Genomic DNA, 27,126 nt, shown 5'->3' on the forward strand with positions numbered 1-27,126 from the left:
ACGATGAGAGCACTATTTCTAAGCACAATTTTCGTGCCAGCGCAAGGAGCAAGTGGGCATGGGTGGCAGTGTTTGTGCTATCTGTGGGTGTATGAGTGCAAACTGTGAGTGTATTGTATGTTAATGAAGTGGCACAAAGCGCAATTTGATATTTTCCTGAGAAATAGGTCAGTGCGCTAAGACGTCTGAGAAGCACTTCTAATCTCGACGCAAAGTCTAAACCCAGTTCCTACTTTTGCAGTTTGGAGATTCCACCATCAGATGATATTAAAGAGTTATCAGTAATTTTTAAAACCATGATTTGTGTGTCAGTAGATCAATAATAAAAATAATAACAATACGTTTATTTTTTATAGCACCTTTCTAAAGCTCAAGACAAAGCTTTCTACAGAAATTAAACAAAGCATTAAACAGGTGGCAGGAGGAAACACAAACATTCTCTGTATTATTTCACTGCTAAACACCATAGCACTGGAACGATAGCAGATAAAATGGGAGAGAGTTCACAGCAAGGACGTAGTTATGGCGCAAAAGAATGTAAGACACAAATGATGCATATTTCTATGATTCAAATGCATTACATACAGCCCATTTACAGTTCCAGATTCATTTGAATAGGCTTCATTCATATCGACGTTGCTTGACAGGGAATTAAATATATAATAGGACACAGACAGTGCAATAACCTGAGAAAAACCTCAGAATTAACCCAGCCCATGAGTGCTTTGCATGCAATTTCGCCAAACAACTTGCCGCTAGACTTAACACATGGTTGCGCAAAAATATGAAAACCATTGACTTTGCACGTATGACAGCATAGCGCTCTTAAAATAGGGCCAGCAATCAATACGCCAACCTTTACTTCACTTCATACCAAGCTCACAGTTTAGCTGTCTTTGAAATGTAAGCGCAGTGTAGTTCTAGCTGGAAGACTAACGGCTGTACATCATCGCATCATTAGCTAGGTAACTCCTAGCCAATCACATGTAAGCCAATGCTTTATAAGTTTGCTCACAATCTATCACATTGCTGTTTCAGTGTGCTAACGTGGCAACCTCCACCACCCCACCACCACCAGTCGAGTCCTGTCCTACACGGGGGTAGGCTCCTCGCCCCTGTCTCCTATTTCCGGCAGGATATGACTGTTTGGAGTACAACTTCTTCAGACCGCCAGACGGGGCTTACGCCAGAGAGAGACATTACATTTCTGTTTTATATTCATCAAATAAATGTCATCTTAAATTTCACTCAAGTCTGCGAGTCTTCCTGATAGAAGTGTAATCTACATTTCCATAAATCTTAAAGTAAAAAAAAAACTATTCTTATTAAATCAAGATGAACACATGTCTTCCCTCTTTTGACATTTTTATGGCTTAGCATGCATTGAGGAGACTTACACTGCATCAAAACAATCAACACAGAGACATCGAGAAAACTGTGTATCAAATGTTTAATTTACTGTTCTTTAATGCTGTTGTTCAATTCTGATCTAGACAAATGAACATTAATTTAACAACAGCTGCACTGTAGCTGTTCCACTTTCAATTGTTGTTTTTGTTCCCGTTTTGCTTGTGTGCATCTCTTGAGCCAGTGGAACTGTTTAAATGAGACCACATTGCACACCAATTTACAGTATAATTGTAGAAACATGAAGGCATGGAACAATAAAAATAAATTGGGATTGGCTGTTTACAGGCCTCAGACAGCTCCTTTACATGCAAACGGGTGATTCTCAGTGCTGTCGCGGCTTGCTAAACTAATCAGTCAAGCAGGAATATTTATCGTCAATGCCGATAGTTTAAAAGTTCCAAATATCGCCCGATTTATTGGCCATGCCGATATATGGGTCTACCACAAATTTTTAGGTCACTAATAAATTATTAACTATGTGAACTTACTATAACTCAAGATGCTCTTTGGAACATTCTTAAATCATGCTGGAAAAACATGGATCAAGTCTGCACAAACTGTAGTAAAAAATCAAAAGGGGGACATACTGTACCAAATACTAAGAAATTCATGTTAATTTTTATTTCCTTTCATTTATTAAACCTTTAATTAAAAATTCTATGTGGATATCATAATTCTTTTTACAAAATTAGCTAAGAGCAAAATAGATACATTTTCACTTGTGGTGTCAGATTTGTGGACCTCACTGTACATAAAACGAAGCTCCTCAAAAGGCATTTTGGCATCATGCTAACTTCAAAACCTCTTCTGTCCTGCAACCCAACCCCTAAATCCCCTCCCCATGTCAGTCGTGCACAGCAACCCTTCATCTCTGGCATGCAGACAAAACCTCTCAACATCACTTCTGGACCAGTTGACCTGCCTCCACCAATCTTCCTCTGGCCAAACACACTCACACATACACACTCATTGGGTATCAGGCTCCACCGAACAGACAGTAATCAGACATAATTTATGGCCATGAACTAAGGGGAGGTGTGAGCCAAAAACCAAACAAGCTCAGAGAAAGAAGGAGGGAGAGAGACCCAGGAGGCTGGAAATGAAACATAGAGAACAGAACAGACAGGTCAGAACCGTCCCCCAGCTCACAGGGAGCAGGGGGGAAAAAAAACAATACTATAGGAAAATAACAAAATTAAATCAACTCTTTAAATCTAAATACAATACAATGTACTGTCAACAATAAAAGTTTGACAAGTTTAAGAAAATTGAAGCCACATCCAGAAGTGTCCCTCTAAGAGTTGATGATACTGAGCTTGGTTTCATGAATATTTTGTATGGTTGCGACATTTTTGCAAAATGATAATAATGTCTTTGGCCATACTGAGGTGAAATGTACAGTGAGTGGCGCTAAAATCGAGATACAATTTATCCTAAACAGATGAGATTTTTAAGGTAAATGCTCTATTGAGTTTTAAATCAACAAACCTACCTCTCTTCCCTAACCCTTAAACTAAAACCTAACTGATAGTGTTATAAAAAAGTAAATGTGACATGAAAAAGCAACCGCATCATTTTGTGGTGATTCTATGACACTGCCGGCTCACGAATAGACTTGCTCATCAGGACTCATATGCTGGTCCTTTTCAACTCATGTACAACACTCTATCAATTAAGCTACTACATAATTTGATCATGCCCAAAGAAGCTTGTAAATGTAGTTAGATACAGTATGTAATGCAAACATTAAAATGTATCACCTTAAGGCCGAAACATACTCTAAACAAATACTTAAACGCACATGCTTCTAGTTATGCAAGCTCAATTTTATGTTCCAAAATGTGCCACAATGCATGCACGCATTGCATTTTCAACGTTGCTACAAGACAATGCCTGTAGTGGACAGTGTGATATGTCCATTTCTATGGTTAGTTTTCACTTTTTAGTCAACAACAGTCATGGCAGAGCAGCAGTTTGAAGAGGATAATGCTAAACAAGTAGGTTATAACACATTCAGTTTAATGGCACAGACTTTTTAACTTAACTATATCCCCCCTTGAGTACCCCTTGAGGTTTGTTACCGCAGCAGTAACACGCCTTAAAGGTGCACTCAGCAATTCCTGAGAAACACTGTTGATATTTGAACTCAACTGCCAAAACAAACACACCCCTCCCTTCAGTGCTCCTTTGGAAGCTCTGCCCCCCAAATTCATACACGTGCATTGCCATGGGAATGTCAGTAACAGTTCGGTTTGCTGAACAAAAGAACCACCCCCTGTTGCTGATTGGCTGGAGTAGTGTTGTGTGGATTGGTCTGATCTACTTGGTTTTTGTCCCATTTACAGAGCCTGGGCTGTATACAAATACTAGATTATTTTTCAGCCCACCCACAGAATGGACAGCTAGCAGACTGTGAGGAGATATTTGCAGAATTTGACAAAAAGTGTATTAGATTAGAATTAATGCATGCACCTTTAAGTATGTTCAATCGGACCGTGTATGCAAAGTAAATGTTTATGAACTGATAATCTGCCCTTTGACTCATGATTTGTGAGAATGGGAATAAAGGTAATTGTTGTTTTAGAGCCTCTTGTGTTTATTTCACAGAGAAAATGGCTGTGAAGAGTACAATGCGCCACATAAAAATCTTTTTGCAGAAAGGTAGGTATAGTAACGTGCTTCTATGAGACAAAGCAGGAGAATCTAGGTTCAAATAGATGTGCCAAGTTCTTACAAATGGGGGACGGCCACTGAGATGAAGGGGAATGATAATAGTAATATCTCCAGATATTAAAGACCACGCTGACTTTGATTTGGACTAAAGTTTCCAGACATTAACAACATTTGAAAACAAAAGTGCCTCACTACTTTGATGAGCTTAACTTTATTGACATGGTGTGCCAGAGGTCGGCCATTAATATACCTTCTTTTGTAGTTGCTTGTTTTCAGTCTGGTATTTGTCAAGCAGCTCCTGGTTTTTCTGCCTTTGAATGTCCAATTCTAAATCTGTTTCTCTCCTTAACTCGATCTCTTTCAGCATCAGCTGATTCTCCTGTTCAGCCTGTTGCTGCTGGAGACAGGCCTCCAACTGCACACACACACAAACACATAGACTCACAAACAAATACGGGTTACATAAGGGTTGAAAATCAAATACATTTTTGAAGATCCACTGAAAATCAGATTACTGTCAACAGTTCACCAATACATTTCCTGGAGCTTCATTCAAATGAACTGATCAGTAACACCATGTGACGAGGAGGAGGGCGGGGCCGGCCTCCATTCGGGCTAAACAGCCGAGGAGAGGGGGGGTGAAGGCCGAGTCGGATTCGGCAGTTCGAGAGAGAGAGAGCCACACACCTGCCGTGTGTGTTTATGTTGGTGTCTTTTAAGTTTTCATTAAACATTATTTTGACTGTTCAGCCGGTTCCCGCCGCCTCCTTCCCTTGCGGATGGCAGCCGTTCCTCTGTGTCCAGGTGGCCGGCAGTGACTCCTCCGTCCCCCAGCCGTGGCTGCTCCTTTTTGCGGACGGCAGTGGCGAGGACTCCATGACAGCGCATCCCTCCTCCTTCCCGTGCTTCGGAACCAATGTTACAAGGTTCAAATGGGCAAGGAGGAGGCGGGAACCATCTGAACAGTTAAAATAATGTTTAATGAAAACTTAAAAGACACAAATATAAACACACACTGCAGATGCGTGTGGCTCTCTCTCTCTCTCGAACTGCCGCATCCGGCTTGGTCTTATCACTCTACTTGGCTGATTAGTCTGATTGGGGGCCGGCCGTGCGTACTCACGGCCTGGCCCTGCCCTCCTCCTCGTCACACACCAATTGTAATCAATTTCAGCCATAACACATAAAATATAAATGCCCAGAAAACAAAGACAAACATTAACATAAAACCTAACCAAACAGGAAGCCCCATGCAAATCTGCCAAACACCTGCACACTTACAACACACTCGGCCATATTTACATGTTGAGTGAACACTTGCATAACACAATGTTTTTTTGTCATTGAACAATTACACAAAAAGCAGCTGACAGGGCAGAATGGCTCTGAGATATAATCATGGCTTTTCTACACTATGGTTAATTTAGGCATCATGTGTTGGGGATAAAAAGCAAATAAAGCTGTTTGTGCAGTCCTTCAATTACCACAGTCATATCAAAGAAGTGAATTTCTCACAAACATTGGGTTTTGAAATACTGAACTGTCAGTAGCTGAATAAAATGGTTACAGCAATTACAAAGAACAAAGAGGGGGGTGGTGGCATGCTATGTATTTTTACTGGGGCATGACCAAGGCCACATTGTTTTTCATAGAGCACAGGGTGCAGACAGACTGCGTGTGAAAGAACACAACAGGGTCTGTGTGTGTGAGTGGGAGAGAGAGAGAGAGAGAGAGAGAGAGAGAGAGAGAGAGAGAGAGAGAGAGAGAGAGAGAGAGAGAGAGAGAGAGAGAGAGAGAGAGAGAGAGCATCTTTTAGTATGTTTGATGGAGAGAGACTTTATGTCTGTGTGTGTTTGACAGTAAGAAACCACTTTGACCTAGACTTGGTTGGATGCAAGTCTGTGTTAACTGCAGGGAACCAACTTGTCTTAAATGTAATTTTCACTAAATTCCTCTTAATATTAGCATGCTAAGTGCAAACCTCAGCCCACAAAAATACAGATGAATGAAATTCAAATAATAAAATAGAGAACTAAACTGAACTTTAGGAGAGAAAATATCTAGGTATTTTTTTTTTTTTTTTTTTATTAATTTTTTTTTTTTTACAATCATGATACTATACACAGAATAGAAATGCTAACTTCTATATATGCCTCTCTGGTGTTCAAATGGAATATATCCAGTAAGTTTAGATATGTAGTAGGCCCAAAAAGCAATCATAGTAATCATTATATAACAAAGTATTAAACCAAGAAAGCCTGAGGACACTTTTCAAGCAAATAATTTCACAAAAAGATGCTTGTTATGTTTAAAATTGCATGTTTAAAAATATGTTCTAAATACTGTTCTAGAAATAATACTGTTCTGGAAGTAAAACTTAGTGGAATATGTCAATCTGCTAGGACACCTGTTTGAACTTGAGGGGCACTGACTTCATGCATCTAATAAATATCACATTGGGACTAGTTGGGTAAAAGTAATTGGGTAACACTTAACATAAAGGTTCTATTCGTTAACATTAGTTAATTCATAAGGTATCATAAACAACGAACAGAATATTTTTTAAAGCATTCATTAATATTTTTTAATGTTAGTAAATACAAATATAATTGTTCATTGTTAGTTCATGTTAGTTAATAGTGCATTAACTAATGTTAACAAATACAACTTTTAATTTAAAAAATTTATAATTATTTGTTGAAATTAACATTAACCAAGATTAATAAATGCTGTAAATGTATTATTTATTGTTAGTTCATGTTAACTAATTTTGTTAGCTAATGTTAACAAATGGAACCTTAAATGGTACCAGCAATAAGGGCTAAGACAAGGGAAGCTAGTTTAAAAAAAGAAGAGTTTTAAATGTGGCTTAATATTACCCCCAAAAAGGGCTATATCTTCCTTTTGGTATGTTATTGGACTGACATCGGATTAAATTATCCAAAAAATAATTTCATATCAACTAAAAAAGGCATTTCATTTGTAACATCACCTTTGAGCTTTGCTCCTGTGCAGCCTTTAGCCTTATTCTGAAGGTTTCCTCCAATCTCTCCATTTCTCCCACATGAGTCTTCCTCAAATCCTCTCTGGAAAGACAGTCTACAGTGAATACACCAACAGAAAAATCCACAAACAATGCAACATACTGGATATCATGCAGTTCAAAAAGAAATAATAACTATAAAAAAGCATATGGTTTAATGTCACTGAGAAAATGATTAGATGAGCACCCTTGTAAAATGTATTTTCTTATTTTGACTCAAATTTGCACATATGTACTGTTATGAGCATTTTAAAACTGCAACACATGAGCAATATCTTTATTGTAAGAGGTAAGAGAGTAAATAGATATTAGGCCATGGGACACAAGCACACACACTCTCACTTACATAAACACATACACAAAGACTTCAAACAGCAACTGTGACACATTTCAAGCAAGAATATTTTCCTGTGTTTGATCCAGTTGTTATGGAGATAGTTATTTTTGTTAATTGTCATTTGTCATGAAATCCTATATAAAACTCCTCAGGGCTGAAAGAAACTGTATTACAAATGAACATGGAGAAATGGGCCCTAACAACCAAGTCAGACACTGCAATGAGTAATTCACAACAACTGCTATCTATAGCTGCAGATATTCACAATAATTCCACCATTCAGTCTGCACATGTGTTTTCATGATAAAACAGGTGAGACAGACAAATATGGGTGTGTATTTGTGGAAATGAATCCTGTTTCCTGGTAAACCTGTGGCAAGACTACACCTCTGTTTTTCATACATTTAATCTTACATACATTCTAACCTCCTGCATCACAAGCACTTTTAAAAAGCATAATTTCCTGTGCTCTGTAAATGTATCTTTTAAAAAGACATTAAAATATCTATAAAAAATGAAAGATTAGTAATGGATGTGCTGCTTTTGTAAGACCTTTCCATTGCATTCTAACAAGACCACCACCCACTCAGATTTGCAATTTAAACATGTTTTTTCTACTGTTATTAATAATTTTTATTGAATTGATTACATTTTAGATCAAATAAGAGATCAGCTCAATTAAAGATGATAACTGATTCTACGTCAGTTATTAAACAATTCTCTACAGCAATGCATATATCTGTATTTCAGCTACATATGTTCAAGAAGAATTATAATAATTTTAACAGGGTCCAACTTGACCAAATGGGACACTGATCAATCTAATGGTGACATCACACAAAACAACTATTTGTAACAAAACAACATAAACAATACTACAAAAGAGCTAAAACCTCGATGAATTCTAAATAACAACTATTTAAATGCCCCCATATGTTCCCTTTGACCAAGGAAACATGGTTAAATAATTTAAGTGCAAGGGATTTTGGGTATTCCCCATAGCCTCAATTTTGTACTCAAAATTGTGTTATTAACCGATAAAATCTTAAGTCTATGGATTTTTAAGATAAATAATTTCAGTGAACTTAAATATTTGAGTTATGAGCCCAAAACTTTACATCAAGTGATACTTATTTAAGACAACTTGATATTTCAAGTAATGAAAACTTTAGGGTTTACAATGTATATTATCAGGATAATATTAATGCAAAGTTTAACATGAAGCCTCAGATCTTCTCTCTTTCTTGCTTTGTGGTCACTTTTAAACTATGATTACCATTTGACTCATCAGAACATATTTATGGGTCTTGTCAAGATTTAAACAGTCTTTCAAAACCTCTTCTGTTTTCTGACACAGAGAGTAGGGATGTGAAGAATGCTGGTGACAAGTCCGACAGCTTGGCAGAAATTCCATTTTTACAGCACATTCCTCTGTGGCTCAAACATTCCTCCCATTATCTTATTGTCTTAAACTGTGACAATAACGTTGTAGACAGACTACTTCCATCTTGGATTGGTGAAGATTGAGACACGCAGACAAAAACAAACATAAACAGCTCAAGCCTCGTTCACACCATCAGCGACATCGCCCGAGACAGCGACACCATCCCATTCATTTTCAATGAGAGCACAGCTACTTCCGGCGACACGAGCTGTTGCAACCGACAAGTTTAGGTAATGTCAACTTTATGCAAATGACGAGCGACATTCGCGAGCGACTACCAGTGAAAGTGAAGACTGAGGAGCTTATGTCATCCATCTCCAGGCAGGGTGAGTGTGAGATACTGGAGTCGACTCGAGCGCAGGCAAGACGGAGGAGAAGTTAAACGTTTCTGTGAGCGATTTCACTGTTCTATATCATTTGTCTGTAGCCACATACATAGTTATGGCCTAATAAAATGATGCATGGAAATACGTGTCAGCATTCTGAGTGAGTTTGATTCATATATTGATATAACATTCATCTTGTTTGATATGATGCATTAAGCACTGCTGCAGGTCATATAAAACGCTCTCCCCTGCAGAATGTGCATTTTTACAGGCAGAAGAACTGATTCCTTGTTTCAAATTAGATTCATCTGCAAAACTAGGATGGCAAAATCGTAGTTTTATCAGCAGTATCATCTGTAAACAGCATTTCAAACGCTACTATGGCCATTTGTGCAGTCCACCAATAACGTTAGAGCGTCGGCAGCAGTAGTAACGCCCACCAGCGACACAGATCGCAAAGTCTAGCGACATGCCGCCCGCGGTGTGAACAGGGCTTCGGAAACAACATCAAAGTTTAAACAGACTGACTGAATCAGATCACCAAATACCAAGATTCCTATGACCACCTTTCCTAATCTAACCTCAAGCTATGTCTGTCTTTAATACATTGATAATTAAGATATTTGGTGCTTGTTTTAGATGTTAAATTCACACTTCAGCTGTAAATATGTTTGATACAATAAAAGTTGTCATTTAAATGTACTCTAGTATGAGTTAATTGTGATTGCCGTAATTCTCCAGAGAGAGAAGGCAAGTTACAGAGAGAGCAGGGGAGGAAAAACTGATAAACACAGAGAGGAAAATAGAGTGAGCAAGCAAAAGATTCCATGCATATTCTTTTTTTTTTTTTTTACCCATAGAGAGAGAGAGAGAAAGAGGGAGAGAATAGAGTGTCTCTTGCTGTTCCAGGGTTTACGTGCCATGAGGCAGCATACTATTAATGTTAGATAGGTTGGGTATGGTGAGACACGCAGCTCTCTGACAGGAGTAGTGCGGTGGGTCTTGGGAGAGCTGCCCTATAATAGGGATGGCTGGAGGAAGTGGCTCTCGGAAACATAAGCGTTAAATAGGCCTGGTCTGAAATGCACACACTTCACTGCACTTGTGTAATCAAATCAATAGCAACACATTGAAGTGGCAGATAGAAACCAAATGCTGAGAAAATGGAAGAAGTTGTGGGGGAGGAGAGAAAACACATGTCAAAAAGTTCTGAGAGAAGTTTAATCCCATAACAAGGATTGTCAATACAGCTTTGAGGTCGAGCACTGATACTAAATGTGCAATCGCTCACATCCCTAAGTAGGGCTGCAACAACTAATCGATAAAATCGATTATCGATAATGAAAATCATCATTATCATCATTGGATATTTGCGGTGAGCACAGAGAAGTAAAGTGATGTCACTTTACAGCCCAGTGAAAAATGTGTTGCATGATAACTCATTTGAAAAACGACAGAGAGCTGAAGTGGGAAGGGAAAAAAAACATGACCCTAATATTGCTTTAGAGATAAATTTACAACCCTGTAATTAATTCAGAAAATTAGTGTCTTTCTCACAAATACTTCTGGGTCATTCCTGGGCTCTAGTAATATTGAAGCCTTTTTAAAGTGTTGGTTCTCCAAAATAAAAAGTTCTTGAGATATATATATATATATATATATATATCAAGAATATATATATAGACAGTTGTGCTCAAAAGTTTGCATACCCTGGCAGAAATTGTGACATTTTGGCATTGATTTTGAAAATATGACTGATCATGCAAAAGAAAAACTTTTATTTAAGGATAGTGATCATATGAAGCCATTTATTATCACATAGTTGTTTGGCTCCTTTTTAAATCATTATGATAACAGAAATCACCCTAATAGCCCTGATCAAAAGTTTACATACCCTTGAATGTTTGGCCTTTTTACAGACACACAAGGTGACACACACAGGTTTAAATGGCAATTAAAGTTTAATTTCCCACACCTGTGGTTTTTTAAATTGCAATTAGTGTCTGTGTATAAATAGTCAATGAGTTTGTTAGCTCTCACGTGGATGCACTGAGCAGGCTAGATACCGAGCCATGGGGAGCAGAAAATAACTGTCAAAAGAACTGCGTAACAAGGTAATGGAACTTTATAAAGATGGAAAAGGATATAAAAAGATATACAAAGCCTTGAAAATGCCAGTCAGTACTTTTCAGTCACTTATTAACCCTTTAAAGACTGAGCCCAAAATTCAGAAAATTCCATTCTGTGCCAGAATATGATATTCATCAGAATCAGAATCAGAATCAGCTTTATTGCCAAGTATGCTTACACATTCAAGTAATTTGTCTTGGTGACAGGAGCTTCCAATGTACAACAATACAAAAACAATACAAAAACAGCAGCAAGACATAGATAATAATAAGAAATAAAAAATAAAACTAATTATACACATACGTACAGACACACACATACATACATACACACATACACATGGGTAGTGCAAATCTAATACAATCTGTTATGTACAGTGCAAATACAAATCTGTTATGTACAGTGCATAGTACAGTTTTCTTTTTTTCAGAGGAATGAAATGGCAGAAGAGGTTGGATGTGTTGGATAAATATAAAAAAAAAGACTAAACTGTGTATTGCACATAGTTATTGCTCAATGGGGCAGTTTAAGTGTTTATGAGATGGATAGCATGAGGAAAAAAATTGTTCCTGTGCCTGACGGTTCTGGTGCTCAGAGCTCTGAAGCATCGGCCAGAAGGCAACAGTTCAAAAAGGTAGTGGACAGGGTGAGTGGGGTCCACAGTGATTTTTCCAGCCTTTTTCCTCACTCTGAAAATGCATAGTTCTTGAAGGGGGGGCAGGGGGCAACCAATAATCCTCTCAGCAGTCCAAACTGTCCTTTGTAGTCTTCTGATGTCTGATTTCGTAGCTGAAACAAACCTGACAGTTATTGAAGTACAGAGGACAGACTCAATGACTGCTGAGTAAAACTGTATCAGCAGCGCCTGTGGCAGGTTGAATTTCCTCAGCTGGCGAAGGAAGTACAACCTCTGCTGGGCCATTTTTACGATGGAGTCAATGTGGGTCTCCCATTTCAGGTCCTGTAAAATGGTAGTGCCCAGGAATCTGAATGACTCCACTGCTGCCACAGTGCTGTTTAGAATGGTGAGGGGGGTCAGTGTTGGGGTGTTTCTCCTAAAGTCCACAATGATCTCCACCATTTTGAGTGTGTTCAGCTCAAGGTTGTTTTGACTGCACTAGACAGCCAGCTGTTCAACCTCCCTTCTGTATGCAGACTCATCGTCATTTCGGATGAGGCCGATGACAGTGGTGTCGTCTGCAAACTTCAGGAGCTTGACAGAGGGGGTCCTTGGCGATGCAGTCATTGGTGTAGAGGGAGAAGAGTAGTGGGGAGAGCACACATCCCTGGGGGGCACCAGTGCTGATTGTACAGGTGCTAGAAGTGAGTTTCCCCTGTCTCACAAGCTGCTGCCTGTCCGTCAGAAAGCTGGTCACTGACAGATAGACATGGGAACAGAGAGTTGGTGTAATTTATTCTGGAGTATAGCTGGGATGATGGTGTTGAAAGCTGAACTGAAGTCCACAAAAAGGATCCTTGCATATGTCCCTGGTCTGTCCAGATGTTGCAGGATATGATGCAATCCTGTGTTGACTGCATCATCCACAGACCTGTTTGCTCGATAATCAAACTGAAGGGGATCTAGAAAGGGTCTAGTGATGTTCTTCAGGTGGGCCAACACCAGTCTCTCAAATGATTTCATGACCACAGATGTCAGGGCGACAGGTCTGTAGTCATTAAGTCCTGTGATTTTTGGTTTCTTTGGGACAGGAATAATGATTGAGTGTTTGAAGCAGCATGGGACTTCACACTGCTCCAGTGATCTATTGAAGATCTGTGTGAAGATGGGGGCCAGCTGGTCAGCACAGGATCGAAGACACGCTGGTGAGACGCCATCTGGGCCTGAGGCCTTCCCCGTCTTTTGTTTCCAAAAGACACGGGTCACATCATCTTCACAGATCTTAAGTGCAGGTTGAGTAGCAGGAGGGGGGAGGAGGGGGTTGCAGGAGGTGTTGAGGTTTGTGTGAAGTAAAGGTCAGAGTGGGTGTGGGGTGTGAGATTGGACCTTTCAAATCTGCAGTAGAACACATTCAGGTCGTCAGCCAGTTGTTGGTTCCCTACAGGGTTGGGGGTAGGAGTCCTGTAATTTGTGAGTTGTTTCATGCCGCTCCACACTGATGCAGGGTCGTTAGCTGAAAACTTGTTTTTCGGCTTCTCAGAGTATCTCCTTTTAGCCACTCTGATTTCCCTGTTCAGTGTGTTCCTGGCCTGATTGTACAAGACTTTATCCCCACCCCTGTAAGCATCCTCTTTGGCCTGACGAAGCTGCCTGAGCTCTGCTGTAAACCACGGTTTGTCGTTGTTGAACTTTAAATAAGTCCTAGTAGGAATGCACATATCCTCACAGAAACTGATATATGATGTAACAGTATCTGTGAGCTCGTCCAGGTCTGTGGCTGCAACCTCAAAAACACTCCAATCCGTGCAACTGAAGCAGGCTTCAATCAAAAATCAAATCACTTTATTGTCACACAGCCATATACACAAGTGCAATGGTGTGTGAAATTCTTGGGTGCAGTTCCGATCAACATAGCAGTCGTGACAGTGATGAGACATATACCAATTTACAATAACATCAAATTAACACAACGCAATTTAAACATCTGTTATACATAATTAAACTCGACTTAAAACATCAAATTAACACAACACAATTTAAACATCTGTTATACATAATTACACTCAACTTAAAACATCAAATTAACACAACACAATTTAAACATCTGTTATACATAATTACACAACTTAAAACATCAAATTAACACAACACAATTTAAACATCTGTTATACACAATTACACTCAACAATATACAAATAGTAACATACATTGTACAGTATACAATATGCTGTTTTTTTTTTTTTGTTTTTTTTGTTTTTTACTATATAGATACTATATAGATACACATTATTCAATAAAAATTAAAATATATATGAAAAAAGTATATATATAGAATGTACAGTATTGTACTGTATTGACATTCAGGCTGTCAGTTGATAGTCAGTTGTTAAGAGAGACATAATATAATGACAGTAATATAATTTATGACAGTCCGGTGTGAGATAAAAGAGTAATAAAGTGCAGTGCTGATGTATTTTGATCGTGGGAGATCAAGAGTTCAGAAGTCTGATTGCTTGGGGGAAGAAGCTATCATGGAGTCGGCTGGTGCGGGTCCTGATGCTGCGATACCGCCTACCTGATGGTAGCAGTGAGAACAGGCTTGTAGTTCCCGCTCTGCTTCATTGGTCCATCTCTTACAGTCCTTACTGCTGGCTTTGTTGAGTTTAACTTCTGCCTGTAGGTTGGAAGAAGATGAACCAGACAGTGATCAGAGAGTCCCAAAGCTGCTCTAGGGACAGAGCGATATGCATCCTTTATTGTTGTGTAACAATGATCCAGTATGTTCCTGTCTCTGGTGGGGCATGTGATGTGCTATTTGGGCAGTTCACGTGTGAGATTTGCTTTGTTAAAATCCCCAAGAATAATAATAACTGAGTCTGGGTATTGTTGTTCCATGTCTGTGATTTGATCAGCCAGCTGTTGCAGCGCTGTGTTCAAACACGCGTTTGGCGCGATGTACACATTCACCAGAATAAACGAGGAAAACTCCCGCGGTGAATAGAAAGGATTACAGTTAATAAAGAGTGTTTCCAAATTAGGACAGCACATCATCTTTAATGTTGTTACATCTGTACACCAACTTTCATTGATATAAAAGCATGTTCCACCGCCTCTCGTTTTCCCCGTTAACTCCACGATGCGATCCACTCTGAACAGCTGAAAGCCCAGCAGATGTAACGCGCTGTCCGGAATGGCTTCACTCAGCCAGGTTTCTGTGAAGCACAAGGCAGCAGAGGTTGAAAAGTCCTTGTTTGTGCGGGTGAGGAGATGTAGTTCATCCGTTTTGTTAGGAAGAGAGCGGAGATTCGCTAAGTGAATACTCGGCAGCGCTGTTCGAAGTCCGTGCCGACGGAGTTTGACCAGCGCACCGGCTCGTCTCCCTCGCCTGCGTCTCTTGAACAGCAGAGCTGTGCCTCCAACTAAAATGTCTAGCAAAACGTCTGAATATTCAAAAACCGGGAAAAGATTGTCTGGTACATGCTGTCAAATGTTCAGCAGTTAGTCTCTGTTAAAACTGTCTGGAAAAAGATTACTAAACACAGGACAAACAAACAAAAACAACAAAAGAACTGAGGAGCTCCACACCGAGGCAGCCATCCGCGGCATCATCATGATGATCATATTCATATTACATTCATATTCATATAACATCACACACCTGAACTATATATACCATATTGAAGAGAAGAACTAGGGCTTTCAAATGATATAAATATATGTATGATTATTTAAGGCTAATCATTCATTATCAATAAGATTTCACACAGCAATTTTTACAAAAATCTTCTCTGGCCACCATACTTCATCAGACAACTGCATTTTCAACCATTTTAATTACAAGCTAGAGGGAAACTTAGAGTGTATGAAATATACATAATTTTGTGGACAATGTAGAATAGCAGACAGATTAGAAATATAATCTATTGTTTAAAAGTTATGACCATTCTAGTGATTAGTGGGAAAACGGAATAAAACAAACATTTAGAATGTTAAGATACATTTCACATGACCACTCCTCAAATACTCCTTTTGAGCACCTATAATAATAAATTGAGATTGCATCTGAAATTGAAGGACACAAACACTGAAGAATACATTTTATGTGTTCAATAAAACACACACTTTATTTAATTTGAACATTAGAATTACACACGAATTGCACAGCAAAACTTTCAAACTATCCACAGTAAATACATTTTTAATAAAGAGTGCAGGAACAGAATATATATAAATTCATAAATACTCAACAACTGCAATACCTGTGGAGAGAAGCGAGGGAGAAAAGAGGGGAGGGGGAGGACAACAACACCAGTAAACACAGCCCAACCTAGGCTTCTTTGCGAAACTGGTCACACTCAGCTGAGTGCCAAGACTGAAAACAGTTCCTATCGCGAACCAAGCAAGTCTTTTTGCCATTACATACCGGCGTGCAACAAGCTACTGTAGTTTTATTTTCAGTCCTACTTTTCCAATAGCATAGCCAACATCTCTTAGAGGACTCTTCAAATTTAGGGACATGGGCTGTGTGGAGTGATGATGAAGGAGGGACTACAGGCTTTAGTTTATGCAAAGGGAAACTTGCGTGAATATCGATACCTCCCAGCTGACGAGCCAGGTTTTCTCTGAAATCTATCTGGGTTAAGTTCACTGGTCTATGCTCATCCCCTAGTGCCACATGAATGTGTTGCCATTCCTTAAACAATATGAAACTATTGACGACGGCAATGTCTATGAAGTGGAAAAAAAAAGTCTTCCACCACTTCTGAGTTTTTTGTAGGACATCATAATTTTTTATCATTTGGTCTGACCTATCAACACCACCCATGTTTTTGTTATAATCGCTGATGACAGTGGGCTGGAGGGCTACTTCTTTTGTCCAGTCGCCATAATTTTTTACAAACCTAGTAATTTCAGTTGAGCCATTCACATTGTGGAAATTGGAGAGGCATGTAACTGCACGCGTGTCCTTCCACTGAATTACAAGTATATTCCCCTCAATCCTACACCACCTCATATCCACACGAGCTGTCTTGCATTGCCATCTTTTGATGTCTTTAAATTCTGCAGGAAACAGTTTATGATTCACCCTGCATGTCCCACAGGCATTAGTTCCCATTTCTAACAACTTAACCATAAGAGCTGGGGATGTGTAAAAGTTGTCAAACCAAACATTGTGGCCCTGGTCTTTGAATGGCTGCAGTAATGATTCAACTACTTTGGTGGCCAAGTCAGTGACATGTCCATCATGACTACCTGTGTAAACATTAAAGTCGAGAGTATACCCTGAGTCTGATGTTGCAATTAACCATAATTTAAAACCCCACTGAGTAGGCTTGCCCTTCATGTATTGTTTAAATCCTGACTGAGCTTTGGACTTGACCAAACGTTCATCAACTGCAGCTTATGGTGGTCCATAAGATAACACAACTTCCTAAGGTGATCCTGATTATCCTCTGTGGTAGGGTCTACAACATGTAGAGCTGCTAAAAGAGCCTTGTAGTGGTCACGCAACATAAATCCCCTCTCCATGAGCCTTGAAGTGACTTGGTTCCCCAATGACGATGAGAATCAGGGAGAATTGAAAACCCCATGTAAATGAGCAACCCAAGAAATTTGTAAAATTCATCGGGGGTCACCTCCATCCAAGCTCCTTGGTAGCTGGAATATGACGGACAGTTCAGGATGAGCTCCCACCCCTGACGGTTTGTAAAGCTGCATATCTCAGCAACTACAGCCTGAGTAAAAAAACAGCATGAAAAGGTAAATTTCTCACAACATCACATTGGAGGTTGACTGCACAGCCTGATGCACACTACCTAAGTCAATACCGAATGGATGGCTAGGCTTAAATGCGAGAGGTTTTGGTGCCTGTGAATCAATGTCAATGTACGAGGGACAAGAAACAGAGTCAGGGAAGTGTTTAGGCTTTCTAGCTGACTTGGGACCTGTGCAAGAATGGCTAGCCATACCCAAAATAATAAGAGTAACAGTGTTAGTGTTACGGTGAGTATCAGTCATATGAGAAATAGAAACAAACAATACATACACATTCATATATACCCATTTGATGGTCTTGGCTGGGGATCAGGTTCCATCTCATCCTCCATCTCCTCATGGTCCGGGTCTTCCTGCAGTAGTTTCTGGTCTAGCAGATCTTCCTCCTGTGTGCTCATGCCCTCATGAGCCATGTCCTCCTCTGCTATGAACCTAAGCTCATCAGCAGTCAGCTGCCTCCTCCTTTTGAGGGTGCTGAGCAGGGAGCCATAGTCTCTATCCATTTCTACAACAGAAAAAAGTACACAATTGGTAGCCAGCAGTGTGTTCTTCACAAATCCGTACAATGAATAGTCAACAAAGACTTGCAGACTAACCAGAATGTCCAACTGCAGACAGCCCTCTCACACTTTCCTTGTGAACACGAAGCTACACACAATCTAAAATAAAAAATGTGTGATGGATGGGTAAGGCTATCTGCTAAATTATAGAAAGATACACTCAGAAATATTTAAGCCTATTTGTAAGATTTATGTAATTTAATTGCATATACAAATTTCCATTCATTTGCATTACATAGTTTTAATATTAAAACTATGTAATGCAAATGAATGGAAATTTTATATGCAATTAAATTACATAAATCTTACAAATAGGCTTAAATATTTCTGTGAGTGTATCTACCATTTTTTTTATTACAAGGGAAAATCAACAAGCTAGATAACTTATTTAACTAGCAGGCCAGTTTCCAGGCAGGTCTGAACAGCGTCAGAAAAAAAAAGATTAAAAAAAAAAGGGCTGAACAGCATCTGCTCTCTGCCTCACATTACTTCAGGCAGATTTTTCACAAGTGACAAAATTGGCCAAAAAAGTTATTGATATTTAGCTAAAAATGTACATAGTATTGCTAGCTTATGTTTATTTAGCAAGTTTCACAGATATTTGCTTAAAAATAGAGGCTAGCTGCCTGTCCGATGAAGGCCGACAGTCATATCATTTTTTCCAGAAATAACGTCATGTTTACTTTCGTAACCTCCGTTCCCTGATGGAGGGAATGAGAAGTTGTGTCAATGTAGTGACACTAGGGGTCACTCTTGGGAGCCCCAGACACCTCTGATCTTTTTTTAAAAGGCCAATGAGAATTGGTGAGTGGAATTTGCATGCCACTCCCCCGGACATACGGGTATAAAAGGAGCTGTTATGCAACCACTCATTCAGGTTTTGTACTGAGGAGCTGAGATAAGGTCCCGGCCATTTCTGCAGGTAGTTCAGCATTGTGGCAAGAGGGACACAACGTCTTGTTCCCTCCATCAGGGAACGGAGTTTACGAAAGTAACCATGACGTTCCCTATCTGTCTCTCATTTGACGTTGTGTCGATGTAGTGACACTAGGAGTCCCTATACAAAACGCCACAACTAACTGAACTGTGTTATGTGAAGTGGCGGTGTGTGGCGGAGCAGACTGCTGTGTGCCTTGTAGCCAGCGCACCAGGACATCACTTAACCTCCCCCAATGTTCTTTATGAGCGTCAAACAGTCCTTCATGGAACAAGTTGACTGCCCAACAAATAGGTGGACAGGCTAGCCCAGCCGAGGCCTCGTTTCCTTCTCTTTTCTTCCCAAAAAGAGTGGAATTTGTTAACTGACTGGGAACCTTAAGTGTCTACGTCGGGGGGGGGGGGGGGGTTGTCACTACCAAGGGGAAAACACCGCAGAGACCAAAAAGGGGGGGGGGGGTATTTTGAGTGGAAATACGTCACATGGTCTTTACCGAGCCTTGTCGGAAGTATGTCATGTGAAGAAGTCCCATGGTAGGTCCTACCCAAAGGGGGAGGAGTTTCTACAAAGCATGGCGACCGGGGCAGAGGGGCCCCTGCCCAAGGAAGATGCAGTTTACCGACAGGGAAACGATTTTGCGGAAAATATCACATGGGGTTGCCTTCAGGGGAACCAGCACATGCGGAGCACCTACCTCAGTACAGGGCTTCATTAGCGCACTTACTGAGCCAGCAGCGAGTTTCTCCGCAAACTCAACTGCCACAGGGCTAATGAGGAAAGTCATCCAGGATCACAGTCTGTGAACACTACTGGGAGTCAAGAGCGCACGTTTTGCGCAAGCGGTACACCTGGCCAGTTGTCCCGGAACTTACCTGTTCGTGCCTGCCACTACTCGGGACGAGACCGGCTCAACCCAGAGATTGTAGAACCTCGCAAAGGTGTTGGGTGCTGCCCAGCCTGCTGCTCTGCAGATGTCTGCCAAAGAGGTGCCACTGGCCAGGGCCCAGGAGGCCGCCACACTCCTGGTAGATTGTGCTCGTAACCCTGCAGGGGTTGGCACGTCCTGAGCCTGATATGCCATCGTGATGGCATCAATGACCCAGTGGGCGATCCTCTGTTTGGAGACAGTGCTTCCTTTCCGCTGTCCACCAAAGCAGACAAAGAGCTGCTCGGCGCTTCTAAAGCTCTGCGTGCGATCCAAATAGATGCGTAAATCTTGCATCGGACACAGCAACGCAAAGGGTGGGTCTGCCTCATCCTGGGGCAGCGCTTGCAGGTTCACCACTTGATCCCTAAAAGGGGTCGTGGGAACCTTGGGCACATAGCCCGGTCAGGGTCACAGGATCACATGAGAGTAACCCGGACCGAACTCCAGGCACGATTTGCTGACAGAGAACGCTTGAAGGTCCCCTATCCTCTTGATGGAAGTGAGCGCAGTCAGGAGGGCAGTCTTCAAAGAGAGTGCCTTAAGCTCAGCTGACTCCAAGGGCTCAAAGGGAGCTCCCCATAGACCCTGAAGGACTACAGAGAGGTCCCACGGGGGGACGAGGTACGGTCTAGAGGGGTTCAACCTCCTAGTGCCTCTCAGGAACCTGATGATCAAGTCATGCTTCCCTAAGTACTTACCATCTACTGCATTGTGATGAGCCGAAATAGCGGCTACATACACCTTCAAGGTGGAGGGGAACAGCCACCCCTCCAACCTCTCCTGCAGGAAGGAAAACACCGATCCGACTGCGTATCTCTGGGGGTCTTCGTGTCGGGAAGAACACCACTTAGTGAACAGATGCCACTTCAAGACATACAGGCGCCTCGTAGAGGGAGCCCTAGCTTGAGTGATCGTGTCTACCACCGTGAACAGTAGGCCAGTAGGGTGCTACTAGGATGACTTGCTCCCCATCCTCCCTGACCTTTCACAGGGTCTGTGCAAGTAGGCTTACTGGGGGAAACGCATACTTGCATAGTCCAGGGGGCCAGCTGTGTGCCAACGGTGCCTCGGTCAGGGCGTACCAAAGCGGGCAGTGGGAGGATTCCCGGGAAGCAAACAGGTCTACCTGTGCTCGAATGAATCGACTCCAAATCAGCTGGACCATCTGAGGGTGGAGTCTCCACTCTCCCCTGAGGGTAACCTGAAGAGACAGCTCGTCTGCTGCGGTGTTGAGGTCGCCCGGGATGTGAGTGGCTCGTAGTGACTTGAGGCGCTGCTGACTCCAGAGGAGGAGACGGCAGGCGAGTTGTGACATGCAATAGGAGCGTAGACCGCCTTGGCGGTTGATGTATGCTACTGTCGCTGTGTTGTCTGTCCGGACCAACACGTGCTTGCCCTGGATCAACGGCCGAAACCTCCGCAGGGCAAGCAGTACTGCCAACAACTCTAGGCAGTTGATGTGGCAATGCAGCCGCAGGCCAGTCCAGGAGCCAGCGGCTGTGTGCCCATTGCATACGGCACCCCAGCCCGTCTTGGAGGCATCTGTTGTAACCACGACGTGCCTGGAGACCTGCTCTAGGGGAACCCCTGCCTGTAGAAATGCCAGGTCGGTTCAAGGGCTGAAGAGGCGGTGACAGACTGGTGTGATGGTCATGCGATGTGTCCCGCGGCACCATGCCCATCTCAGGAGTGCTGAAGTGGTCTCATATGCATCAACCCAAGCGATGTGGCCGCCGTTGAGGATGCCATATGCCCCAGGAGCCTCTGAAAGTGTTTCAGTAGAACCGCTGTTCTCTGTCTGAACACCTTCAGAGAGTTCATCACCGACTATGCACACTCATTCGTGAGGCGCGCTGTCATCGAGACTGAGTCCAACTCCAAACCGAGAAAAGAGATGATCTGAACCGGGGAGAGCTTGCTCTTTTCCCAGTTGACTCAAAGCCCCAGTAAGCTGAGGTGCCGAATCACACGGCAGAGTGAGCTAGGATCAGCCAGTCGTCAAGATAGTTGAGGATGTGGATGCCCACTTCCCTAGCGGGGCAAGGGCTGCCTCTGCGACCTTCGTGAAGACGTGAGGGGACAGGCCGAAGGGGAGGACTTTGTACTGGTACACCTGGCCTTCGAAAGTAAACCGCAGGAAGGGTCTGTGTCGAGGTAAGACCAAGACGTGGAAGTACGCGTCCTTCAGGTCTACCGCCGCGAACCAATCTAGATGCCGGACGCTTGCTAGAAAGCGCTTTGCGTCAGCATCTTGAACGGGAGTCTGTGCAAAGCCCAGTTCAGTACTTGCAGGTCCAGGATTGGTCGCAACCCACCGCCTTTCTTTGGTACGATGAAGTAAGGGCTGTAGAACCCTTTCTTCATCTCAGATGGAGGGACAGGCTCTATCGCGCCCTTGGGCAGAAGGGTAGCGATCTCCGCATGCAAGGTAGCGACATTCTCGCCCTTCACTGAGGTGAAGCGGATGGCACTGAACCTGGGCGGGCACCTGGCGAACTGAATCACGTAGCCAAGTCGGACGGTCTGGACCAGCCATCGCGATGTGCCCAAACTCCGGGTGAGGGGGACCAAGGGAATGATCACGTCGGACGTACCAGCGGGAGCTCATGGTGCCACGTCGAGGGTATCCGAGCCCCGTGGCTGTGCTGAGTCCAGGGACATCAAAGCACTTACCTGGCTCCTGCCGCCCACCATAAGATTGGCCGAAGGGGGGGAGGAGGAGTCTCGTCCCCGTAGTCCACTGGACTCAATCTCATGTGGGCATGTTTGTGCCACAGCTGGGTGCACAGGGGCAGGAGGACCACAGCTGGAGCGCCATACCTGCAAAGATGAGGCGGTGGATGGTGGTCGTGACGACGGCCGTGCACACTGGACATACGACCCAGGGAACAAGGAAACTGCTCTTTTGCTGAACTTTTGGGTACCGCAGACTCTTGGGCATGCGGCACGATTAAATGAAAATGAAACAAAAGATTATCCTCCCAGCCCTCCACTGGGGGATGGAGTGGTCTGCTTACCAGCTCCAGTGTAGCAGGTCTCCTTGCCCCTGGGTCGCCCGTCTCAGGGGCGCTTCGAAGCCTTCCTCGGGTTCTTAGCGGCCGGCATTGAGACGGGTGGCGTCTGCTTCCTGCACTAAGCTCTATGCCGGGGCAGGGCCACGGGAGCGGGCTGCGGCGGAGCCGATGTCTTTGCACCAGAAGGACACCCTTGGCGATGAGCAGACAGGGTGCGAGGTCTTGCACCGCGCCAGGGCAGGATGTGATGTATGGCCTCCGTCTGCTGCTTCACAGCCAAGAACTGCTGGGCAAAATCCTCGAAAGTGTCGCCGAAAAGGCCGACCTGGGAGATGGGGGCATCAAGGGACCGTGCCTTGTCAGCCTCTCGCATCTCAACCAAGTTGAGCCAAAGGTGGCGCTCCTGGACCATGAGGGTGGACATCATCTGCCCGAGAGACCGCGCCATAACCTTCATCGCCCGGAGAGCAAGGTCGGTCGCCGAGCGCAGTTCCTGCATCAATCACGGGTCAGAACTATCCTCGTGCAGTTCTTTTAGCGCCTTGGCTTGGTGTACTTGCAGGAGAGCCATGGCGTGCAGGGCAGAGGCAGCTTGTCCAGCGGCACTGTAGGCCTTAGCCATCAGGCCCTACAGGCCCTGGACGGGAGTTTCGGGCACCCGTGCCAGGTGGCGGCCCTCTGCAGACATAAGTGCACTGCGAGCGCCTTATCCACCTGGTGGATCACCGAGTACCCCCTGACCACTCCGCCATCGAGGGTAGCGAGAGTGGGGGAGCTGAAAGATCAGGACCGGGCAGTACAAGGTGCCTCCAAGGATCTTGTCAGCTCCTCATGCACTTCCGGAAAGAAAGGAACAGGGGGGAGCCCAGGAACCAATCATCGAGCCGTGAGGGTTCCAGGGAGAGTGGAGGATTCCACTCTAGCCCGACACTCGCGGCCGCCTGGGAAAGCATGTCCGTCATTTCCACGTCAGCCTGAGACTGGGCGACCATTCCCGAATGAGCAAGCCCAGTCGAAGCCTCTGCGTCTGACTGGATGAGCCCACTCTCCGATGCTGCGCTCGATAACTCATCCTCTTCCCGGGCTCTGAACGAGGGGTTGACCTCGCCCCGAGATGAGCCGGCAATCTCGTCTGAGCGCGCGACCGGGGCAAGCGAGCATGCTGGGGAATGGGAGGTCCGTGGGGGGATACCCGGTGGAGGTGGTCCCATTGAGGTCCCCAAATCACCCCCAGTGCTAACCGGCACGGCCTCATACCCGTAGGTAGAAGGACCGAGGCGGGGAGCCACTGGGGTGGCTTGCTTTCTTACTAATGCAAGCCGTGACCACAAAGTTGCCATGGTCATGTTCTCGCAATGAGGACATGAGCCATCCACGAATTATGTCTCCGTGTGGGCAGCGCCCAGACACATAAGACACCGATTGTGGCCATCGGAAGCGGAGACATAACGACCGCAACCAGGAATAACACACAAACAGAAAGGCATCTTTAGAAAGACGCGTCTTTAAAAAGACGTTCCATGTGTGCCGCTCTTTCAGAAAGAAAATATACTCTTTTTAGAATATACTCTTTTAAATGTTCTGCCGAACCGCCCAGGGGCGTTCTCTGCAAACCACAGATGCAGAGGGGGAGAAGCTGCTAAAATGCACCGTAAGATACAGCAGAGAGAGGTGAATGAACTCAGTGGATGAATTCAGCTCAATGAATAGAACCGCTCAGCTCCGAAGAGAAAATCTGAATGAGTGGTTGCATACCAGCTCCTTTTATACCTGTATGTCCAGGGGAGTGGCATGCAAATTCCACTCGCCAATTCTCATTGGCCTTTTAAAAAAAGATCAGAGGTGTTTGGGGCTCCCAAGAGTGACCCCTAGTGTCACTACACCGACACAACGTCGAGTGAGTGACAGATAGGGAACTAGCGTTACTCCTACAAATAAATGCTTCGTAACTAAAACATTTTGACTTTCAATAGACAATATTGGCAACACATGTTAAATAACTTGTCTTACCTCGAAAGATCGCCTCAGTTTTCAATTTGAAGCAGTAAGTCCAACACTGGAGGTAATCTCCCGGGATATCCTCTCTGGCTCCGCCCAGGCAAATGGAGGATGACTCGGATGACGATACATTTATTATTCATGCCCAGTAACCCCTTAACCAATCATATGTGCTTTTAGCTTATATTATCATGAGTATCTGGCAGTTTTCAGAAATAAAACTGGTGATTGGATGGCGTAGATATTGAGACAGGAACTATGGGAATAATTGTTCCCAAATTTGAACGCTCCGGCTGGAAAGGGTTAAGAAGTGGAAAATTCGGGGATCTCTTGATACCAAGCCAAGGTCAGGTAGACCAAGAAAGATTTCAGCCACAACTGCCAGAAGAATTGTTCGGGATACAAGGAAAAACCCACAGGTAACCTCAGGAGAAATACAGGCAGGCATCTCTGGAAAAAGATGGTGTGGTTGTTTCAAGGAGCACAATACTTTTTGACCCCTCTCCAAACATAGCACTTATGGTTGTGACCATAAAGCTCAATTTTGGTCTCGTCACTCCAAATTACAGTGTGCCAGAAGCTGTGAGGCGTGTCAAGGTGTTGTCGGGCATACTGTAACCAGGCTTTTTTGTGGCAATGGCTTCTTTCTGGCAACTCGACCACGCAGCTCATTTTTGCTCAAGTATCGTCGTATTGTGCTCCTTGAAACAACCACACCATCTTTTCCAGAGCAGCCTGTATTTCTCCTGAGGTTACCTGTGGGTTTTTCTTTGTATCCTGAACAATTCTTCTGGCAGTTGTGACTGAAATATTTCTTGGTCTACCAGACCTTGGCTTGGTATCAAGAGATCCCTGAATTTTCCACTTTTAATAAGTGATTGAACAGTACTGACTGGTATTTTCAAGGCTTTGGATATCTTTTATATCATTTTCCATCTTTATATAGTTCCATTACCTTGTTGCACAGGTCTTTTGACAGTTCTTTTTTGCTCCCCATGGCTCAGTATCTAGCCTGCTCAGTGCATCCACGTAAGAGCTAACAAACTCATTTACTATTTATACATTTACTATTTTCCCACAGGTGTGGGAAATTAACCTTTAATTGCCATTTAAACCTGTGTGTGTCACCTTGTGTGTCTGTAACAAGGCCAAACATTCAAGGGTATGTAAACTTTTGATCAGGGCCATTTGGGTGATTTCTGTTACCATTATGATTTAAAAATGAGCCAAACAACTATATGATAATAAATGGCTTCATATGATCACTATCCTTAAATAAAAGACTTTTGCATGATCAGCCCTATTTTCAAAATCAATGCCAAAATTTCACAATTTCTGCCAGGGTATGCAAACTTTTGAGCACAACTGTATATATATATATATATATATATATATATATATATATATATATATATATATTAAGCAGCTCTATTTAGTTTATAGTGAGCAGGAGCTGTCAAGCTTCAAAAAGGACAAATGCTATAAAGCACTATTAAAGGTTCAGTATAAAAACATCATAACAGTAGTCCATATGACTCGCGCATTATGTTCCAAGCTTTCTGGGGCCATGCAACAGCTTTGTGTTATATGGACTACTTTTGAATGGAAAAGTGCAGCGTTTGGGTTCTTGAAGAAAAGATTGTGTTAAGACTCTATTGGGTGCGTGGGAGGGGACAACTTTTCTTTTTGCAAGCCAGCTGACTGTAATTTTACATATATATCAGTGATGAAAAGAAATTAAGATTATATTCATCTTTTCTTTGATACAGTACAAAAAAGAAAGAAAAGATGAATAAAACAGGAAAATTGCTAGCAATGTAGACACAGTGGTGGTCTTTAGAGGTCGACCGATATATCGGTTTTGCCGATTAGTTGGCACCCATAACAGATTTCTGGAACTATCGGTTATCGGCAAAAATCCAAACCGATAGT

The 27,126-nt window shown here is 42.9% G+C and overlaps 2 protein-coding genes across 2 annotated transcripts in view; both read right to left on the bottom strand.

Moving 5' to 3' along the window:
- Nucleotides 1–27,126, bottom strand: part of lekr1 (leucine, glutamate and lysine rich 1) — a 124,810-nt gene that overhangs the window by 18,557 nt on the left and 79,127 nt on the right. Inside the window, exons 7-8 of the mRNA XM_051657077.1 lie at nt 7,076–7,169; nt 4,334–4,498 (exon numbers count right to left, since the gene is read on the bottom strand). Of these exons, the coding sequence (XP_051513037.1) occupies nt 4,334–4,498; nt 7,076–7,169 (259 nt within the window). The remainder of the gene's footprint in view (nt 1–4,333; nt 4,499–7,075; nt 7,170–27,126) is intronic.
- On the bottom strand, nt 16,110–18,500 carry LOC127417222 (piggyBac transposable element-derived protein 4-like). Its single transcript, XM_051657080.1, has 3 exons — nt 18,354–18,500; nt 18,029–18,262; nt 16,110–17,717 (listed from the first exon to the last, which is right to left on the bottom strand). The coding sequence occupies exon 3, from the start codon at nt 17,324–17,326 to the stop codon at nt 16,310–16,312; it is 1,017 nt and encodes a 338-aa protein (XP_051513040.1). The 5' UTR covers nt 17,327–17,717; nt 18,029–18,262; nt 18,354–18,500; the 3' UTR covers nt 16,110–16,309.

This window comes from Myxocyprinus asiaticus, chromosome 26 (genome assembly GCF_019703515.2).
Source record: "Myxocyprinus asiaticus isolate MX2 ecotype Aquarium Trade chromosome 26, UBuf_Myxa_2, whole genome shotgun sequence".
Lineage (NCBI taxonomy): Eukaryota > Metazoa > Chordata > Actinopteri > Cypriniformes > Catostomidae > Myxocyprinus > Myxocyprinus asiaticus.

Coding starts and splice junctions, on each gene's coding strand:
- LOC127417222 (XM_051657080.1), bottom strand. CDS start 17,326: ATGAAGGGCAAGCCTACTCAGTGGGGTTTTAAATTATGGTTAATTGCA.